Raw genomic sequence first — 19,959 nt, forward strand, 5'->3', positions numbered from 1 at the left:
AAAAGGTACTTTTTAGCCAGTTCCCAATGAACCCTCAGCGGGCTGGTTTGGCAAAACTTCTCATCTGAAAGACATTACAACTAGGGGATATCAGTGAGTTTTTATCATAGATAGTTCCATGTTTATCCCCAAAACGCTGTAAAATTGTGTTTTCAAGGTAAAGTCAGGACTTTTATTATTTATTTATGAAGCTGTAAAGCGCAGTTGACACATGAGGGCTTCCAGCACTAGAAAACTAACAATCATTGCAAAGCCAATATGTCTTGCCTTTATTGTGTGAATAACACGCTACTGGCTTGGCCAATGCTGGTTTCTAAAACATTGTTTAAAACAAAAAGTAAAAGAATAGAATCAAGTTGCAGGAGGAACAGCGAGCACAAATCATAAGGTACGTCAAAGCTGAACACTGAATTCAGTATTTTTAATAAGCAGTATGGTTTATTTTTCAAATACTTTTTACACAGGAAACTGAAGAGAGTTTAAAAGTTGCAGTTACTAAAAGAGCATAACAGCTGTCTGAGTCCGTGCAAAAGGAAGTGTAAGAAATTAAATGAAAGCTACTTCTATGGCTTAATTTACTTTCCAGAGAACTCAGAACTGTAAGAAATGGTAATCTGCAGAAGAATGGGGTAAAGATGTATGGGTTTCCGAGGAAAGGGACATTTCCAGCTGAGGTGAATTTAGCAGCCCATCCCTCCTTTAGCTCCACAAATGCTGCCTTTGGTGCTATTTCCTTGGCAATCATGCAGCAAGTGAAATGCAGCTGTTGGGGATAAAACAAAACAGCCAGAATAAGTTTGTTCTTTAGTCAAACTGCATCATAAGTATACTTGCTACTGTGCTTTTACAAAGAAGCTAGGAGAAGATTAGGGAGAAATACAGAGAAGGCTGGTGCGGGGATGTGAGGAGGGAAGTAGGACACTGGGAAGAAAGCAAGAAAAACGCATGCCCTTTGAGAGAATGATCAAAGAAAAAAAGTAGTTCCCTGATGTAAGCTGTGGTAGGACACAAACCATCCAATCAAAAAGATTGTAAAGAAACTGTGCTCCAGGGCAGTGAAAAACACAAGGAAAGGAGCGAAAGTTATTAAACAAGAAGCAAACAAATGAGATTGCCAAGAAAGCCAATCAATGATAAATTATGGGCTGCACTTATGCCCACTGTTAGTGTTTGGTGTGGTCCATAGGAAGTCCTTTGCAAACAAATACAAATAGCTAAGAGCTCTCTTTAGGCAAATCCTAAATAATGGAAGATGTAGGAGAGTGCACAGTGTTTTCCCAATGTTTTTAATACGGCATACTTATTATAGTCACATGCTTTATGTGAGTGCAATTTGGCGCATTCTACCCTAAGGAGAATCAAACCATGTGAAAGGAAAAGATTCGCACGGTATACATTTGCATACGAATCATTGATATTCAAGCTTTTGTCTACATATTTTAAGGACAAGAGTTTAGAGAATGAAAATGAAAGTTATTTTGTTATTCACCAAAGATTTCCTTACACGTGTGATTTCAACGGCTGGGGAAAATTGTGCTTCAGTTTAGGGAAAGTTGTGGGAAACTGTGCGAAGGTGAAGGCCAGTGTAAATATAAACATGCCTGTGCCCAAAACTCTCCTTTGAAACATGTGGCTGCGGCATTTAAATGTGTGAGCACTAAATGCTGAGGCAGCGTGATCCTATAGCCATCGCGGGCCTCTTTAATCCATTTACAGCCACTACCTGTCCCTTCAGCTCACTCTTGCAGCTTTCTGCTTTTTCCCACTGTGACACTTTTCCGTCTTTCTCTTCCTCCGTCTTTCCCAGAAGTGCCTTTTGCTAACAGTAAATGCCTGATTCAGAAAAGTAAGTGCCTCATCACAACCTTGGCAGAGGGGATTACTCCATCCCAAACGTGACGGATATCCCGCCTGCCATATTACAAGTTCCATTATATCCTATGGAACTTGTCAAACGGCAGACGGGATATCCGTCACTTTTGGGACAAAGTAATCCCCTCCGTCAAGGTCGTAATCTGGCCCTTAGTGCCGGCCCTCAAAAATAAGTGCTGGTGTCCCACATAAGAAACCACCGGCTCAAATTAAGCCCTGGTGAAGGCCATGAATTGGGAACTATGCAAATTTTCATTCACATACAAAACACTCCACTCCCCGAAATAAGATTAGACTGCTATGACTTCAAATCTGGGAGCTCAAAAACTATTGGAAGCAATAGCTTATAAGGAGAGAAGTATATCTCCTTCGTTTCAAACAAAAGCTTCTTGCATAAACTATTTGACTAAAAACATCAGCATAGTCATAATATGCAGGAAAGATACATTCCGGGTGAAGTATTAATCCTTATGAGATTCATATTCAAGCAAATGCTTATCCTTCACAGGGAAGGGGTGCATATCACGGGAGAACAATTGCAAAACAATCCCAGAGCACTGAATTTCCAATGAAGCAAGGTCATCCTTATTGCAAGCCAAATCCTAATCATCTGAGTTTTCCCTTTGAGATCAGCACTTTCGTATGCTTACACTAGTTAACGTAATAGCATGAAATAGTAACAGATTTTGTGACCAAATCCAGAATTGCAGATATTAATATATTGCAACTGGTAACATTGTGTTGCTAGCAGAGAACAGTATTTTTATCTGCATTTTCGTCACCATTTCCATCACCATACTTCCCTCATAAAGGGGATGTTGCTCAATAAAACATAAACTGGTTTCTTGGGTAGACTAAAAAGCTGATGTAATTATGTACACATAACGTCTCTTCCCTGTTTTCTAGGAAACCGAGTCTAGTCCTATTTACACTAGGAGTAGATTTGTTATTCACATACAGAATTAAACTGCACAACACTCTTGTGTTATTAAGGCTGTGACTCCCCTTAATAAGCCTTCTTTGCTCTTTTAGTACCAAAAGTCTTCCAAAAGCCCCACAGATTTGAGGTTTGCAAGAGACATCTTGGGGACACTCAGAAAACTTCCCTGGGAATGCATCCCACCCATTGTTTACCACTCACTTTGTAGTTTGTAACTCACTTTAGGTTGCTTTCTATTTGCTGGCTCTGTTTGCTTCAGGGTGTCCAGCTTTAGTTGGTCCCTTACGTTGCCCAAGCCCTATTTATTGTGTTTGTCTACTTGTTCTGGATTTCTGTAAACAGGCCTTTAAATCTTTTTCTTATCTTGTCACATTTGCTGTGCATTCAAAAACAGAGGTCAAATGTCATTCTTTTGTCTTCCAGAGAGCTTGGTGTTTACTTTTCTTTCTCTGACATCAAAGGGAGAGGATTTATGTGCCAATCATTTTGGCTACTGTGCTTGAGGAAGCCTGTACCAATGTGATTTTTTATCTGAAAGAGACTACTAGTTGCAGATTCCTTACCTTAGAATTTTTCCTAGGCGTCAATCTGAATCTGGGGATATTTTTCAAGCAGCACATTTGCGCGCTGTTAGGTGGCGTCGGTCAGCTCTGTATTCATCGTTAGCGTTCTGGTCACTGGATATGAGGTCGCATGTTGTACATAGGCGTCACCCCGGTGCGCTGACGTCAGTTCTTTTCTTTCCATACCAGCCTACTTGCAGATCTGAAGAGAGCTCCCCTTAAAGTTTCTTTTTGACTGTCCTTTTGACTTTTGGGGAAGTCTTTTGCTTTCTGGTGCATCAAGATGTCATCTTGTAATACGAGCTTCAAGTCCTGAGACTCCTGTCACCGCATGATGTCAGTGTCGGATCTGCACCTGGTTTGTCTATGGTGCTTGGAGCACGACCATGAACCAAAGTCATGCTCCGGCTGCCGGGCCATTAACTCGAAGGCTTTGAGGGAGTGATCCCTAAAGCTGCTCATGGCCTGGTGTCCAGCTTTGCATTACTCCCTGCCTCAGTCGAGAGGAAGTTCCCAAGACCGCTTGCAGAACCACCATAACTCCTGTTCGTCCAACTCAGAATCGTCAGGTCATTCATTTAAGCACAAGAAGAAGTTGAAGAAGCACAAGCATTCTTTTACTTCACCCCATCGGCCGGACGACACTACTCGGGAAAAGGAATGTCCGCGCTCTAGGCCTCCGTCTTTGGAGGGTGTTTCTGGGTTGGCTCCATGCCTCCCACAGTTTCTGGGAGCCAGAGCCAAACCTGCTCAATTTAAGGAATTATATGAGGCCATGGGCCTCATCTTCGGGCAGTCTGGCCCTGTTGGAGAGCCTTCGGGCCCTGCACGGTTGGAAAGGGCCCCTTTGGGTTCTGCACTGGCGGCTTTGGCCTTGGCTCTGAGAGGCACTCAATGGTCCTTTTCCGGATCCAGACTGGTGTTGATTGTACCTTTGCGACCTTCCCTGATTACTGTTCCAGAGTCGACACTCCTGACGTCACCTTGGCCTGCGAGCAGCATTTATTCTATACTCATCTGCAACTCCAACACAGAGGTGGAGCGGTGTCGCTTGATGCCGATTCTCAATCAATCAATCAATCATTGAATTTATAAAGCGCTCTACGTACCCGTGAGGGTTTCAAGGCGCTGGGGGGGGGGGTGCTGCTGTTGTTACTGATCGAAGAGCCAGGTCTTGAGGAGTCTTCTGAAAGTGAGTAGGTCTTGGGTCTGTCGCAGGTTGGTAGGGAGCGTGTTCCAGGTTTTGGCGGCGAGGTATGAGAAGGATCTGCCGCCGGAGGTCTTTAGTTGGATGCGGGGGACGACGGCGAGGGCGAGGTTTGCTGAGTGGAGCTGACGGGTGGGGATGTAGAAGCTGAATCTATTGTTCAAGTAGGCTGGTCCGGTGTCGTGGAGTGCTTTGGGAGCGTGGGTAAGAATCTTGAAAGTGATCCTCTTGTCCACGGGGAGCCAGTGTAGGTTTCTCAGGTGGTGGGAGATGTGGCTGCGGCGGGATACATCGAGGATAAGCCGGGCGGAGGCGTTTTGGATGCGTTGGAGGCGTAGTAGGTCTTTTGCTGAGATGCCTGTGTAGAGTGTGTTGCCGTAGTCTAGCCTGCTGCTGACGAGGGCCTGTGTCACCATTCTTCTTGTTTCTGTCAGGATCCACTTGAAGATCCTACGGAGCATGCAGAGTGTGTTGTAGCAGGAGGAGGAGACTGTGTTGACCTGTTTAGAAATGGTGAGGGAGGAGTCGAGGACGAAGCCCAGGTTGCGTGCGTGGTTGGTTAGTGTCGGTGGGGTTCCTAGTGCAGTGGGTCACCAGGAGTCGTCCCAGGCGGAGGGTGTGGGTCCTAGGATGAGGAACTCCATCTTGTCCAAATTGAGTTTCAGACGGGTGCTTTTCATCCATTCGGCGATGGATTTCATTCCCTCGTGGAGGTTTGGTTTTAGCTGTGCGCGGGTCTTTGGTGAGCGAGAGGATAAGCTGGGTGTCATCGGCGTAGGTGAGAATGTTGAGGTTGTGTTGTTGGGCCACTTGTGTGAGGGGGACCATGTAGATGTTGAATAGCGTCGGGCTGAGGGATGAGCCTTGGGGTACGCCGCAGATGATGTTGGTGGCCTCGGAGCGGAAAGGGGGGAGGCAGACTCTCTGGGTTCTGCCGGAGAGGAATGAGGTGATCCAGTCGAGGGCTTTTCCTTGGATTCCGGTTTCGTGGAGGCGTGTGTTTCAGGGTGCGGTGGCAGACTGTGTTGAAGGCGGCAGATAGGTCCAGGAGGATGAGGGCTGATGTTTTGCCGTTGTCCATTTGACGTCTGATGTCGTCTATGCGGAGAGAAGGGCAGTCTCAGTGCTGTGCTTTCATCTAAAGCCGGACTGGGAGGGAGCCAGGATGTTGTTGTCTTCGAGGTGGCTGGTTAGTTGCGTGTTGACGATTTTTTCAATCACCTTCGCTGGGAAGGTAAGTAGGGAGATCGATTCTTACTTCGGTAGGGACTTTGGTCCCTGGATCGGATCCTGACCCTTATTCTTATGGGGACTAATTCAGTGAGAAGATGGGGGGTCACTGGACCCTTTAGAATTCCATCTTGAAGACCCTATGGACTGGTCTCAGGAAATGGGTGGAGCCAGAAATCTGGATACCTCCCCTGATGCTGGTATGCTTACTCCTCCTACCGTAGTTACACAGAGCAGGGGGTGTTCTACTCCATGGTAGTGGAGAGAGCGCAGAGGTCTTGGACCTCGAGCTGCCTTCAGTGGCTGTCAGGAACAATCTCCTGACTGAGGTGCTTCAGCCTGGGGCTTCCATCAGGACCCTTTTTGCCTTTTAATGAAGCCCTCATGGATGTCCTGCTGCGGACCTGGTCTAAACCCAGTACAGAGGTTCCTGTTAATAGGACATTAGCCCATCACCATAGGTTTGAGCTTAACGATCCAAGCCTCAGTGTTCTATGGCACGTTCCCTTCTGCTCCTTCAGATAGGGAATCAAAGAGGCTGGACCACCTTGGGAACAAGTTATTTTCTTCCTCTAGCCTGCCATTGTGGTCGATGAACACAACATGCCTTTTGGGCCGTTACATCCATACTTTATGGAACACAGTCATGAAAGTGCTGCCACAGGTCCTGGAGTAGGCCTGGGCCATTCTCTCCCAGGCTGTTGCTGATGGGAGAGACGCAGCGAAGTTCAAAATCAGATGTGGGCTGGGTGCGACCGATTCTCTGGGCAGATCGATTGCTTCAACGGTGGCTCTGAGGTGCCACATTTGGTTATGGACATCTGGCTTTTCAGGGGATGTCCATTCTGCTCTGTTGGATATGCCCTTTGATGGCATCTGTCTCTTCGGGGACAAAGCAGACTCAGCGCTCAAACGTTTTAAGGAGCACCTGGCTACGGCCCTGTCCGTTGGTCTCGCTTCTGCTATTAACCCCCCTCAGTCTGCTTTTTTCCCCTTTCGTGGCTACATACGGGGTAACCAACGAAGTCCATTCTCCACCAGCTACCGTGCTGCACATGCTGCCCAGCCTCTGCGTGGCCGGCTATATGGGATCCAGCATCTGGGTGGATCAGGGAGTCAGCAGTCTAGTCAGTCCACTGCCTCCCTCCTTTTAGCTGCAGTACCCAACCTTCCAAATCTGGCATTTCCCCACCAGGGACCAGTCGGCGGCAGGATTTGCCATCACTTGCCCCGTTGGTGTACCATCATGTCAGATAGGTGGGTTTTGTAAATAGTCTGAAGGGGCTACTCCCTCCCCTTCAAAGCTACCCCCCGGCCATGCCACCATCATACGATCGGATGACAGAGTATCACCTGGTACTTCTCCACGAGGAAATCATGGCTCTCTTGGCCAAGGAAGCCATAGAGAGGGTCCTGTGGCAGAAGAAGATTGTTTTTGTTGTTCCCACTACTTTCTGGTGCCCAAAACGAACAAGGGCCTCGGCCCTATCCTTGACCTAAGGCCCCTAAATTTCTTTCTCAGGAAGGAGAAGTTCAAAACGCTCACTCTGGCTCAGGTCCTATCTACCCTGGAGCCAGGAGACTGGATAGTAGTGTAAGACTTCCAGGATGCTTATTTCCAAATTCCTGTCCTGCCTGTCCACAGACATTGCTTGGGGTTCATGGTAGGTCACAAGCATTTTCAATTTGCTGTGCTCCCCTTTGATTTTACCAGCGTACCTCGGGTGTTCACAAAAGTGATGGCGGTGGTCGCAGCTCATATAAGCAGGTTAGGGGTTTCAGTCTTCCCCTACCTTGACGACTGGCTGTTGAAGGCAGGCTCAGACTAGGCTGTCATCTCCCACCTTCAGAATACGGCAGACTTCCTGCATTCACTGGGGTTCACTATAAACATTCCGAAGTCACACCTGACTCCCTCTCAGAAGCTCCATTTCATTGGACCTGTTCTGGACACAGTGCAGTTTCAGGCCCATCCTCCAGAGTGGCGGGTCCAGGATATTGAGGCTATTCATACCAATCTTTCAGCCTCTGTCCTGGATTTCGGTGATAATGATTCTGAGGCCTCATGGCATCCTGCATCCTGCTGGTGACTCATGCCAGATGGTAAATGCGGGCTCTGCAGTGGGACCAGAAGTTCCAGTGGGTGCACCATCAGGGGAATCTCTCCAACAAGGTCCAGATCTCAGAAGGAACTGTGCAAGATCTGCAGTGGGTCAACAGCAGATTCCTCTCCAGTTCCTAACCAGATGTGAGTGCAGTGACAGATGCATCACTCCTGGGATGAGACGGCCACTTGGGAGACGTGGAGATTAGAGGCATCTGGTCTCCGTCGGAATCCGAGCTCTATATCAACTACTTGGAGCTCTGGGCAATCAGAATAGCATTGAAAAGATTCCTTCCCTCTCTCAAAGGGAAAGTGATGCAGGTGTTCATTGACAACACCACTGTCATGTAGTACTGCAACAAACATGTCGGGTGGGGCCGTGGACCCTTTGTCAGGAGGCTCTCTGCCTCTTGGCATGGCTGAAACATCAGGCCATATCGCTGGTGGTTCAACATCTGGCGGGCTCTCTGAATGTCAGAGAGGACAAACTCAGCCATCAATGCCCTCTCCATCCAGAGCTGGCGCAAGGTCTCTTTCAGCACTGAGGAAAGCCTTGGTGAGATCTGTTTGCCTTTGCAGAGAATGCACAATGTCAGCTGTTTTGCGCCTTGGAGTTTCCAAGGCAGCACTCACTCAGCAACATAGTTTTCGTCTCGAGTGGATCTCAGGCCTCCTTTACACCTTTCTGCAAATACCACTTCTGCCCAGAGTTCTGAAGAAGATCAAGCACAACTGGGCCCAAATCATTCTTGTGGCACCAGACTGGTCATTAGATTATGTAATCTCGAGCTTTTGAACATGGCCATTGATCCTCCGCTCAGACTGCCACTTCGGGAGGATCTTCTGTTGCAGCATCAGGGGACGGTTCTCCACCCAAACCTGTCCAGTATCTGCCTAGTGATTGAGCAGCGGCAGTTGACAGCTTTTGACCTTCTGCCCAAAGTCTGTAATGTTATCTTGGCATCCCTCCACCAAAACAGTATACGAATGTCTTTGTAGCAAATTTGTGGCATGGTGTACAAGTCTGTTGATCCCCTCTCTGACCCTCTTTCTGAAGTTCTTTTATTTGTTCTTTCTTTGGCCTACCAGGACTCTGCTCTGGACACCATAAAGTGTTATTTGTCTGCCATCTCGGCTTTCATCCGATTGCCTGACCAACCATCCCTGTTTAAATCTCCCATTGTTACATGATTTCTTCAGGGCCTTATTCATCTCTTTCCTCCTTCCCCATTCATAATGCCCCAATGGGATTTGAATGTAGTTCTTACCTATCTAATGGGCGCTCCCTTTGAGCCACTTCAAAGCTTTGCGTGCTTACTTTGAAAACAGTCTTCCTTTGTAGCTATCACCTCTGCCGCAGAGTGAGTGAGTGGCAGGTTTTTCCTTCAAAGCTGCCTTTCATCTCCATCCACCCTGACAAGGTGGTGCTTTGTACTAGCGCTTATTTTCTGCCTAAAGTGGTCACGTCCATTCATGTAGGCCAATCATTCACCTTGCCTACTTGTTACATTCCCTCATATCCTTCTAAGGAAGAGGAGAGACTCCACCATATGAACCCATTCTATCTTGATCGCACAAAAGAGTTCTAGGGTGATGACCAACTCTTTGTGGGTTATGTGGGTGCCAAGAAAGGTTGGGCAGTCCAGAAGAGAACTGTATCTAGATGGGTAGTTCTCCGCATCAAAATGTGCTACCTTTTGGCTAAGAAGCAACCCCTAAGGCCTTGCGTGCTCATTCTACCAGAACCACAGCTGAAACCACTACATTAGCATGCGGAGTTCCAGTCCTGGACATCTACCAGGCAGGAACGTGGGCGTCCTTGCACACATTTGCTAAACACTAGTGTCTGGACAGTCAGGTCCGAAGGGAAGGGTACTTTTTCCTACAGGACTTACTTGTATGATCTTGGTTCGTGGACCCGCCTCAGAAGATGGTATTGCTTGGTTATCTATTCTAAGGTAAGCAATCTGGAACTAGAAGTCTCAATAGAAGTCTCTATCAGATGAACAAGTAAATTACCTTTGGTAATGAAATATCTTGTAGAGACATATTCTACTGCAGATTCCTTATCGACCTAGCCATCCTCCCTGCTCTGCGCACTGATTTCTTGGAACAGGACCTTAGTTCAGGCACACCACAGTCAGTATTCTTCATGGCTCTGAACTTCTGGCATAAAAAGTTGTGAAAAGAAACTGACGTCAGTGCATGGGGGGCTGCCAATATACGACCTGCGACATCATATCCTGTGACCACGACGCCAATGATGGACCGGGAGTCAACCTACGCCACCTAACGGCGCACAAGGGTACTGCACAAAGAAAAATCTAAGGATCCAGACTGACGCCTGTGGAAAATTCTAAGGTAAGGAATCTGCTACTAGAATGTGTCGCTACCAGATCATTTGTTACTGAAGGTAAATAACTTGGTCTTCTAGCACATAACAAAATGTAAATGTCTGTAAATGATTTGTGCAGATATTTCAGAATATATATAGAATTAGTAAAGCACACATCAAACCCACATTTTGGTAAATCTGAAGTGTGGTGGAAACAAAGATTTTAATATGATCAAAAGAAATCAATACACTAGGTGAAGACATTTCCACACATTACTGTGCGCAGTATACATTTATCCGTAAAACTATATGTCTTTGCAAATGTAATGATCATTTCAATTGAAGATGTGTTGTCTGTAATGGCAGTGCTCTACCACACTGGGCATATTTCCCTTTACTCACTCCACTCTACTCTGCACCACCCCACACTATGCCAATCCAGCCACTCCACACTGCACACTGCACTCTACTCTGCACCACTCCACACTATACCACTTCACTCTACACCATTATACCCCATGCCAATGCACTCTACCCCACAGTACTCTATTATGCACCGTTGCACTCTTCACAACTGCACTCTTCACCACTCCACTCTGCACTACTCAACTCTATGTCACTCTACTCTATACTACTGCACGCTATGTCAGTGCACTCTACTCTGTACCACTCCACTCTCTGCTGGTGGACTGTATACCAATCCACAAAACACCACTGTAATCTACTCTCCACTCTGCGCCACTTTACTCTACAGCACTGTTTTCTACCATGCACCCCTCCACTCTACTCTGAAACAATCTACTCTACACCACTGCACTTGGTTCCACTCCATTCATTGTCACTCCACTCTGTGCAACTGCACTCCACTCTGCACCCCTGCTCTCTACTCTGCATCGCAACAACCTGTGCCAATACACTATACACCACTTTACTCAAACCAATGTGCTCTATGCCACTGCACTCTATGCCGATCTATTCTGCACCACTTCACTCTACACCACTGTACTCTACTCTGCATCACTCTAGTCTACACCACTCAATGCCAATGCACTTTACACCACTACACTCTATGCCACTCCATTCTATGCCACTGAACTCTACCCTGCACCACTCCACTCTGCTCTGCACCACTCCACTCTATGCCACTGCACTCTACTCTGCGCTATTCTACTCTATGCCACTCTACTGCACTAAATGCCAATGCACTGTACACCACTACACTATATGCCACTCCACCATGAATTGCTCCACTATACGCCATTGCACTCTATGCCAATTGACTCTAAGCCACTCTAGTCTACCCTGCACTCAACAACACTGCATTCTATGCCACTGCACCCTATGCCTTTACACTCTACTTTGAAACAATCTACTCTATGCCACTGCACTCCACACCACTCTATTCTATGCACTTTACGCCACTACACTCAACGTCAATGCATTCTACACCACTTTACAAAAATCTATGTGTTTTATGCCACTGCTCTCTACACCACCTTACTCTGCACCACTCTACACCACTATACTCTACACCAATGTGTTTTATGGCTCTCTACACCTCTGCACTCTACTCTGCACCACTCTCACACCACTCTACTGCACTCTATAACAATGGACTCTACACCACCACAATCTAAGCCACTACACCCTACGCCTCTCCAATTTAATGTGTACCACTGCACTCTGACAGTGCACTCTATGCACTTCTCTCAATTCCTCTCTAGTCTGCTCTGCACTACTCAACTCTATGCGGTTCAAAACACCACTACACTCTTCACCACTGCACTCAACACCACTCCAGTCTAGGCCACTCCACTCTACTCTGCACCACTCCACTCCATGCTACTTCACTCTATGCCACTCTACTCTGCAACATTACACTCTGTGCCCCTGCACTCTATGCTAGTGCACTGCACGCCTCTACTCTATGCCACTGCACTATACCCGCACCACTCCACTCTACCCTGCACCACTCTACTCTATGTCACAACACTCTAAGCCACTTCACTCTAAACCACAGAACTCTACGCCAATACACTCAATAGTGCTTTACTCAAAACCAATGAACTCTACACAACTGTACTCTAAGCCAACTACTCTGCATCACTGCACTCTACAGCACTATACAGTACTCTGCAACACTCTACTCTATGCCATTGCACTCTACGCTGTTGCATGCAACACCATTATGTTGTACGTCACTGCACCCTACACCACTCTATTCTACACTGCACCACTGTAATCTACACCATTGTTCTCTGTGCCTCTCTACTCTGCGAGATTCTACTCTGTGCCACTTACCTCTACAACACACTACTCTGTAAGGCTGCACTCTCTGCCACTAAGTTCAAGGCTACTCTAGCCTGAATTACTGCACTCTATGCCACTGCACACTATGCCACTCTACACCATTGTACTCTACAACACTGCAGTTCTACTCCATTCTGTTTTACTCTGCACCACTGTACTCTATACCACTGCACTTTGCACCTCTCTACTCTGCAACACTCTACTCTGCACCACTCCACAACACTGTACTCTGTGCCACTGCACTGTACTCTGCACCACTCAACTCTACACCATTTTACTGCACTCTGCGCCAATGTACTCTATGCCACTAGGCTCTGCATCACTCCACCACTCCAATCTATCCTGCACCACTCCATTCCATGCCTCTGCACACTACATCACTCTACTTTATGCCAGTGTACTGTATGCCATTCTACTCTACACCTCCGCACTCTATCCTGCACCATTCCACTCTACCCTGCATACCCTCCACTCTACACCACTTCACTCTACTTGGAATCAATCTACTTTATGCCACTGCAATCTACTCTCCGCCACTCTACTCTATACCACTGCATTCTACACCACTCTACTCTTTGCCACTACATTCTATGGCAATGCACTCTACACCAATTTACTCAAAACAAAATACACTCTATGCCAAACTCTTCAATACCACTGTACTTTACACCACTTCACTCTAGGCCACTCTACTTCACTCTACTACACTACACCTATGATTCTCCACTCTATGACGCTGTACTTCATTAAACTCTACTCCACTCTGACGCTCTAATCCACTCTATGCCACTCCACTCTACAACACTCTACTCCACTCTAAGTCACTCTACAACACTACTCTTCTCTACAATGTTCTATGCAACTCCCTCTATGCTATTCCATGTCACTTTACTCCACTCTATAACACTCTGCTCCACTCTTCTCCACTCCAATACTCCACTCCATGCCACTCACTTCTGTGACAATCTATGCCACTCCACTATAATCTGTGCCACTCAACTCTACAGCACTGCAATCCACTTGATACCATTCCACTCTCCTACACTAATCCACTCTATACCACTCCATTTTATGGCAATCTACTCCGCTCTTTGCCACTCTAATCTACAACACTCTACTCCACTCTACACAACACACTCTACGCCGCTCCATTTTGCTCTAAACCACTCCATGACACTCTATGCCAGTCCACTCTACTCCACTCTGACACTCCACGCTACGCCACTCAAGTCTACACCCTTCCACTCTATGACACTCTACTCCCACCACGGCACTCCACAACACTCTACAGCACTTCATGTCATACCGCTCCATGACACTCCACTTCACTCCACTTTACGACACTCCACGCCACTCTCCTTTACTCCACTAACTTTTAGCCATGCTAAACAGCAGCCACGCCGGTGTACAACATGGCTAAAACATATTGGCAAAGCTTAGGCAAGAGCTATCGGCTTTGCCAATGCTTGTTTAGTATTTCAAGTGGAGTAAAGTCACTTCCTTCATATGATTATTAAAGAGTTTGCTCTGAATACCCTCATGAAAAAATCCATAAAACTAATTGTTACTACAGGCAACCTGATAATAGAATTCAGAAAGAAAATCATTATGACTTGGAATTCTGTCATAAAACAGACTCCTTGTCTATTGTCTATTGATCTCTTCCAGCGCAAGTCTCTTAACCCTATCTCACCTGTAGCCCCTTTTAGCTGATTTAAAGGTGATTAATTCTATCAAAAAAGCTATCATCTTAGAATAAAACCTCTGATAAAATTCAGAGAACCGGTTGTTACTACCTTGGTGATCATTTACCATGGTCCTTCTTTGTCTTTAATATCATAAATGTCCTATTATACCTGTCTCTTTGACCCAGTGTACCAAAAGCCTACCACATGTTTCAAGAGTAACAACTCCTGTCTCACTCTGAACAAGACATATTCTCCTTTTATGATAAAATGTTGGTTCGCTACAAATGTAACCAGATTAGTCTGTTACAACAGTGCCACATCTTTTTCAGATGCAGCAGACATTCTTTTCAGGATCTCGGTCTGTTTTTTTTTTTTAAACTTCCATTTTGATTGGATTTTTTTTCTTTTGCTACGCAAAGGCTGCATTTTATATTGTCAAACACAGTAATACTTATGCTCGCTAAGCTCTGTTATTGGAAAAAGAAGCAATCAATATCCTTCTTTGAGGTGCACAAAAAAGCTGTATCTTTCAGAAAAGTATGATGAGCTTCAACTATGGTCTACGTTACCCTTATAACATAATTCAAAACCCAATTTCTGGTTGGTGGTGTTTGGCTCAAGGCCCACTCTACACTCAGAGCCACTGGCTTCAGTGTGTGGCCATATTCCATGTCCTGTTAACGCAGCCCATCGCGACAGCCAATGCCCTGTGGTCTGTGGGGGCACATGGTGTACCTAAACCCTCACATTAGGTACATTACCCTGCGAAGACTCCGGGCAGGGCTGAAATAGTTTCATATCAAAGGCCACATTAGAAAAAGTGATTGACTCAGAGATAGCCTTCATTATAAACTTTCTTTCAGCACTATGCAGAGTATATAGCACTCTTGGACAATTACAGAACTCCCTCACAATAGCGCATGGGCACATTTAGGGCCTGATTTAGATCTTGTCGATAGGTTTACTCTGTCACAGACGTGACGGATATCCTATCCACCATATTACAATTCCATTATAGGCTATGGAGCTTGTAATACGGCGGACGGGATATCGGTCACCTAAGTAACCGCTCCGCCAAGATCTAAGTGAGGGCCTTAGACACAGCAGCGGCCACCGCATGTCTCAAGGGGAGGTATGGGCAGAGGGGATGGGGCCAGGGTGGGAATACATTTAAAAAAAAAAAAGACTTACCTTCACAGATGCCGCCGGCTGAATCACACTCCTCTTCTCTTCTGGTATCCCAGCATTCAATGGGACACCAGCACAGGCTCCCCAGCAATATTGGCACTGCTTTCATGCTAAACCTAGTATGAAAGCAGTGTCAGGATTCTTCTGAACAGCTTGGACTGTTGCTCAGACACAACCCAGGTGTCTGTGCAGTTTCTCCAGCCCAGCTGTTCAACACAGCCAGGCTGGAGAAATCTATGTGTGCTTGTGTGTTTGGCCAGCCTAAGACCATCAGCCAAGCAAACATGAGCACCTAGGTGCACTCTATCCTCCTGCCCTCCTCTCTCCCCCCTCCGGTGGCCCAGCCTCACCCCTCCATGCACATGCTGCTTGCTGAGCCAGAAGCTGTAAAATAAAACGATAGTTAAATATAATTTTATTTCACAGCTCCTGACTCTTAGTCAGAGGGGTGACGCTCCTACGCCATTGCAAAGGAGCAGACCCAGCTAGAATTCGAAATAAAGGAAACAACTTAAAGTTTTTTTTTATTAATCGGATTGTATACCTTGATCACCGAGCACGGTAAATAGCGTGCTGCAGCAAGTCACTCACTCCATCTTATGAAATGGTCTTAGTCGGAAAAGGCAAGCGGTGAATGCGTACACTTATGAGACGTCATATTACGCTACTCACGGTTCAGGTGAATGCATTGGGGAGGAGGCATGACGGATGTACTGTGTGCACTGGAACACGCGAAAAGCCAGGCTTGACAGAAAGTCACGTGCAGAGAGCAGGCCTGCCACTGGTCGGAGCTGGAACCCAGTCCTCTCTGGCAGGAGAAAATAAAAAGTTGTCTGAGACAGCGAACATATTCCACAAGTATGCCAAAACAGGCAGTTCTGACACAGAAAATTCAAGTATATTTGGAAAAAGATAGGAGAAGACTCTTGGAATAATCTGTGAAGCTTACTGGCACTTTTCTGCAGGTCCAGATAGAGGTTCATTGATGAGGCCCTGTATCGGCCTCAGGGCTGGAATAATGGGAGACCGTGCAGACCAGGAGCCAGGTACCTAGGCAGGGTACTGGAACAGCAAGGCCTGTTTCATGTACCGAGCTGTGTGTCCCTCCCATTGTTTGCCTGGAAGGGTCTGGGGTTTCACACCATGAATAAGGTACACAGGCAGAGTAGGAATTTAAAGGGAGTGCAGACTAGGACTGACACTTCTTGACAGGGTTGTATATAGGTTCGGTTTGAAAATAGTAGGGGCGAAGAAAGTCAGGCTTGTAGTGCTTTAGGAAGACCTTGTGTGGCTCCTGTGATTTCTCGGTGACCTGTGTTAGTAATTAATGTAACTTTTTTACTATTTTAAAGTTTTCTGATTAACACAAAAATGTTCTGCTACAGATTTCGTCAATTACAGTGATACATTCAAATTGAAAGAGGGGGTTTCAATATTAAATGGTATAATAGTCAGTCAAAAGGTATACTGTTAGTGTCCTTATTTATTAGAATTTAAACAACCTGGCAAATGTTTAAAAAAAATAGTACTTTGTATTTACATTACAGTACGCCACTGATGACGCTCAAATTGTAGAATGTGTGCTGTAAGAATGAGAAGTAGCTCTTAAAATAAGTTGAACAAAATTAAAGAATAAGATTATTTTGCTAAATTGGAAACTGCCCCACTCATGCTTTTAAATATAGGTTTTACTTTTAGTTTACTCTTTCTAGGCTTTTGTTCTTTCCTATTCCTTTTTCAGGATTTTCTGTCTCATTCTCCCTTTAACAAAAAACAGTTCTGAAATTGTGCTTTCATCTGACATCTATACCGCTTCTGACACTGTATTTTAAAATTTAAGACTAATATTCTGAACATGACTTCGTCCAATTTAGGAATAACCCTAAATCAATTCAAATTATTGTTCATTCATTCTAAGAAAATACAAATTATATATATCTCTACTTATGCATTTATCCATAAGGCACTCCATGCTGCCATTGGGGTACTTCAGAGCTCTGTATCTTTTATTGCCAAGGGCATCGTGATAACTGTTTCAGAAAGATTATGAGGAGGGTTCAAAAATTAGCTTTCACTTGTTATTATTGATCTATTTCCCATAGGATTTTTTTCAGCACGCATAACAGCAATACTGCTGAAGAGATGATCACCATGATTTTTATATCATGGCAGACTTTCAGTCACTGTGCCCTTTTTATGTCTTTTTTAAAAAAATCTCCTTTGGTGTTTTGGAGATTTAAAGCAAATGTGAGTTCCAGTGTGTATGACAAAGTATATTTTTTAAAATATTTGCAAACGCTATATTGGGCTTGTGAGAACAATAGGACCCCCGAGTGCATGTCCAAACCTGGATTCTTGAAGTGTTTTCCTCCCAGTATTCCCCAGGGCGTTTGGGGGCAGAGGGCTAAAAAGCATCATAGAAGTAGGGGCCGCCTGACCCTTACTTCAATGGCCTGCACAAAGTTAGGGATCACAGAGGAGGTAGGGAACCCAGAGCAGCCACGGTAAATTTAGCCAGACCAGCCCCCATGGGGTGCATAGCGGGTGAGCCTGACCAGTACAGTAGGGCTTGAAGACAATTTGGGAGAAGTCTTCAAATATAAGGTGCATCCTACAGCACATTTTTCATTATATATTAAATTGTATTTGTTTTTAAAGCATAGTAAATAATCACCTTACAGTGCACCAGGATACAGCAAGCTTCAATGATTCCCTCACCATCACTCTTTAACCGGGCCTCTCATTTCTCCATAGACCATCTCTCACATGTATTTCATTTGTTTTATAGCACCCCTAGCGTAGGGTGTTGGAGCACTTTACATCACACACACACATATAGAGGCAATGAATCATACAAGTGTAAATCAGTGTATAGAAAATGTTTACACATGACAAAGGGGACTACAAGCTGTAGTATTCAAATGTCATCCATGCTGGTAGGCCTTTTTTTAAGAGTGCCTGGTATGGGGAAGCATAAACACTGAATTCAAAACATAATACAGTGGTTAGGGTTGCCTTTACAAATAACAATATATTTCTACCAAACAAACCCTTTTTAGCAAAATTGGGATAGTCAAAGACTGGGGAAAAAAAACATAACTATCTAACCTGCAGCGTGCTGTGTACAAGCAACTCTTTAATGCAGTTCTTAGCTCACGGTGCTAGAATATGATTGTAACCTATGAACTGCACAGTAACAAAAGGATCTATGTGACAAAAGCAGCATCCCACTGAGCCATACACATAAAATACTTGTCTATGATCTGCATAGTACACATTCTTTGCAGTAGGCATGTTAACTCTCTACAGTATCTTAGATGACTCAAAAGTGACTCTAGACAAAACTCCAATCTCTGTCTAGCAGGTGTATTATTCATGTGAGTCATCTTGGCACTTTTATTGTTGACTGAAAACTGTTGGACATACAAGGTGCTGCACTGCTACAAATCCGCCTCAGCAACAAAAGCTCTCCCCCCACCTCCTTCTAGCCTCCCGGGGAAAAGCCAGATGCCTGGTATGGCCAGTCGAGCCTTGGGAGGTCACTCCTTCCTGCCCCCTAGAGTCCCTGTATGTGTCCATAACTTTTCATGTATCCTTTCATTGTACCCAGGCCAGTGCAGCCCCTATGTGTGACCCTGTTTGTACTGCAGACTCTTGGTTCCAAACTGCCCTCTCCCTATTGCCCTCTTTGTGCCCCAGCTCCTCTGGCAATCCTCCACACCACATACCCTCTCTGTGCCCCTCCACCATGGTCCAGTACCTTTCTGTATTCCCAACCCATCCTGCAGTCCCTTTATGTGCCTCTGCCTCCACTTTGTATGCTGCAGTCCCGTTACAGCTCACCTGCCTGCCCAGACCCCTGTAGTCAATGTGTTCCACCATTTCTTGCAGCCTGTGTGTGTCTAAAGTAGCCCTTCTGTGTGTTCCGCTCTTGTGGTTCTACTACTTGTGGCCCTGCTTCCCTATATCCCTTCTCAGTTCCCCATCTCAGTTGCAGCCCCATCTCACTTGCCCCTGTATTGTGGCAACCTGCCCTCCCCCTTCTGCCGTGTGCGCCACCTCTGCCGGCCCTCTGTTTGCCCCATCCTCCCCTCTATATGCTTCAGTCCCATGCAGCCACTCTGCGTGCCACTGACTCCTGCAGGGAACTAATGCCCTCCTGCTCTTGGACTTAGATTACTCTCCTCATCCTATCCCCCCACATGCTTTTTGTCTCATCCGATCCTAGGGATCGCATGGATGATTCTGTAACATCCTCAACCGTGGGCTCAATGTTTTAAAAAAATCTCTCAAGATGTTTTTGAACATCAGGGTAGATTTGTTTTTTACAAAAGTGTTAGCAGATGTATTAATATAAGCCCCCAGCGGTCCTTAGAAATTGTTTGCTCCACGCCTTCTCAAGGTTGATGTGTTGTTCATAAAATTTTCCTCTGTCTTGCCCAAAGGCAGGGGTATTATGTGCCGCCCCCCCTACATTGCATAAGGGCCAGAGGGAATAACTGCCCCTGTTCCCTCACCTTTG

General features: G+C 45.7%; 1 protein-coding gene across 2 annotated transcripts in view; it reads right to left on the reverse strand.

The window, feature by feature from the left end:
• Nucleotides 1-19,959, reverse strand: part of TH (tyrosine hydroxylase) — a 225,892-nt gene that overhangs the window by 52,896 nt on the left and 153,037 nt on the right. For both annotated transcript variants that reach the window (XM_069223184.1, XM_069223185.1), the window contains exon 8: nucleotides 16,110-16,245. In XM_069223184.1, the coding sequence (XP_069079285.1) occupies nucleotides 16,110-16,245 (136 nt within the window). The remainder of the gene's footprint in view (nucleotides 1-16,109; nucleotides 16,246-19,959) is intronic.

The sequence above is a fragment of the Pleurodeles waltl genome, chromosome 3_1, assembly GCF_031143425.1.
Source record: "Pleurodeles waltl isolate 20211129_DDA chromosome 3_1, aPleWal1.hap1.20221129, whole genome shotgun sequence".
Lineage (NCBI taxonomy): Eukaryota > Metazoa > Chordata > Amphibia > Caudata > Salamandridae > Pleurodeles > Pleurodeles waltl.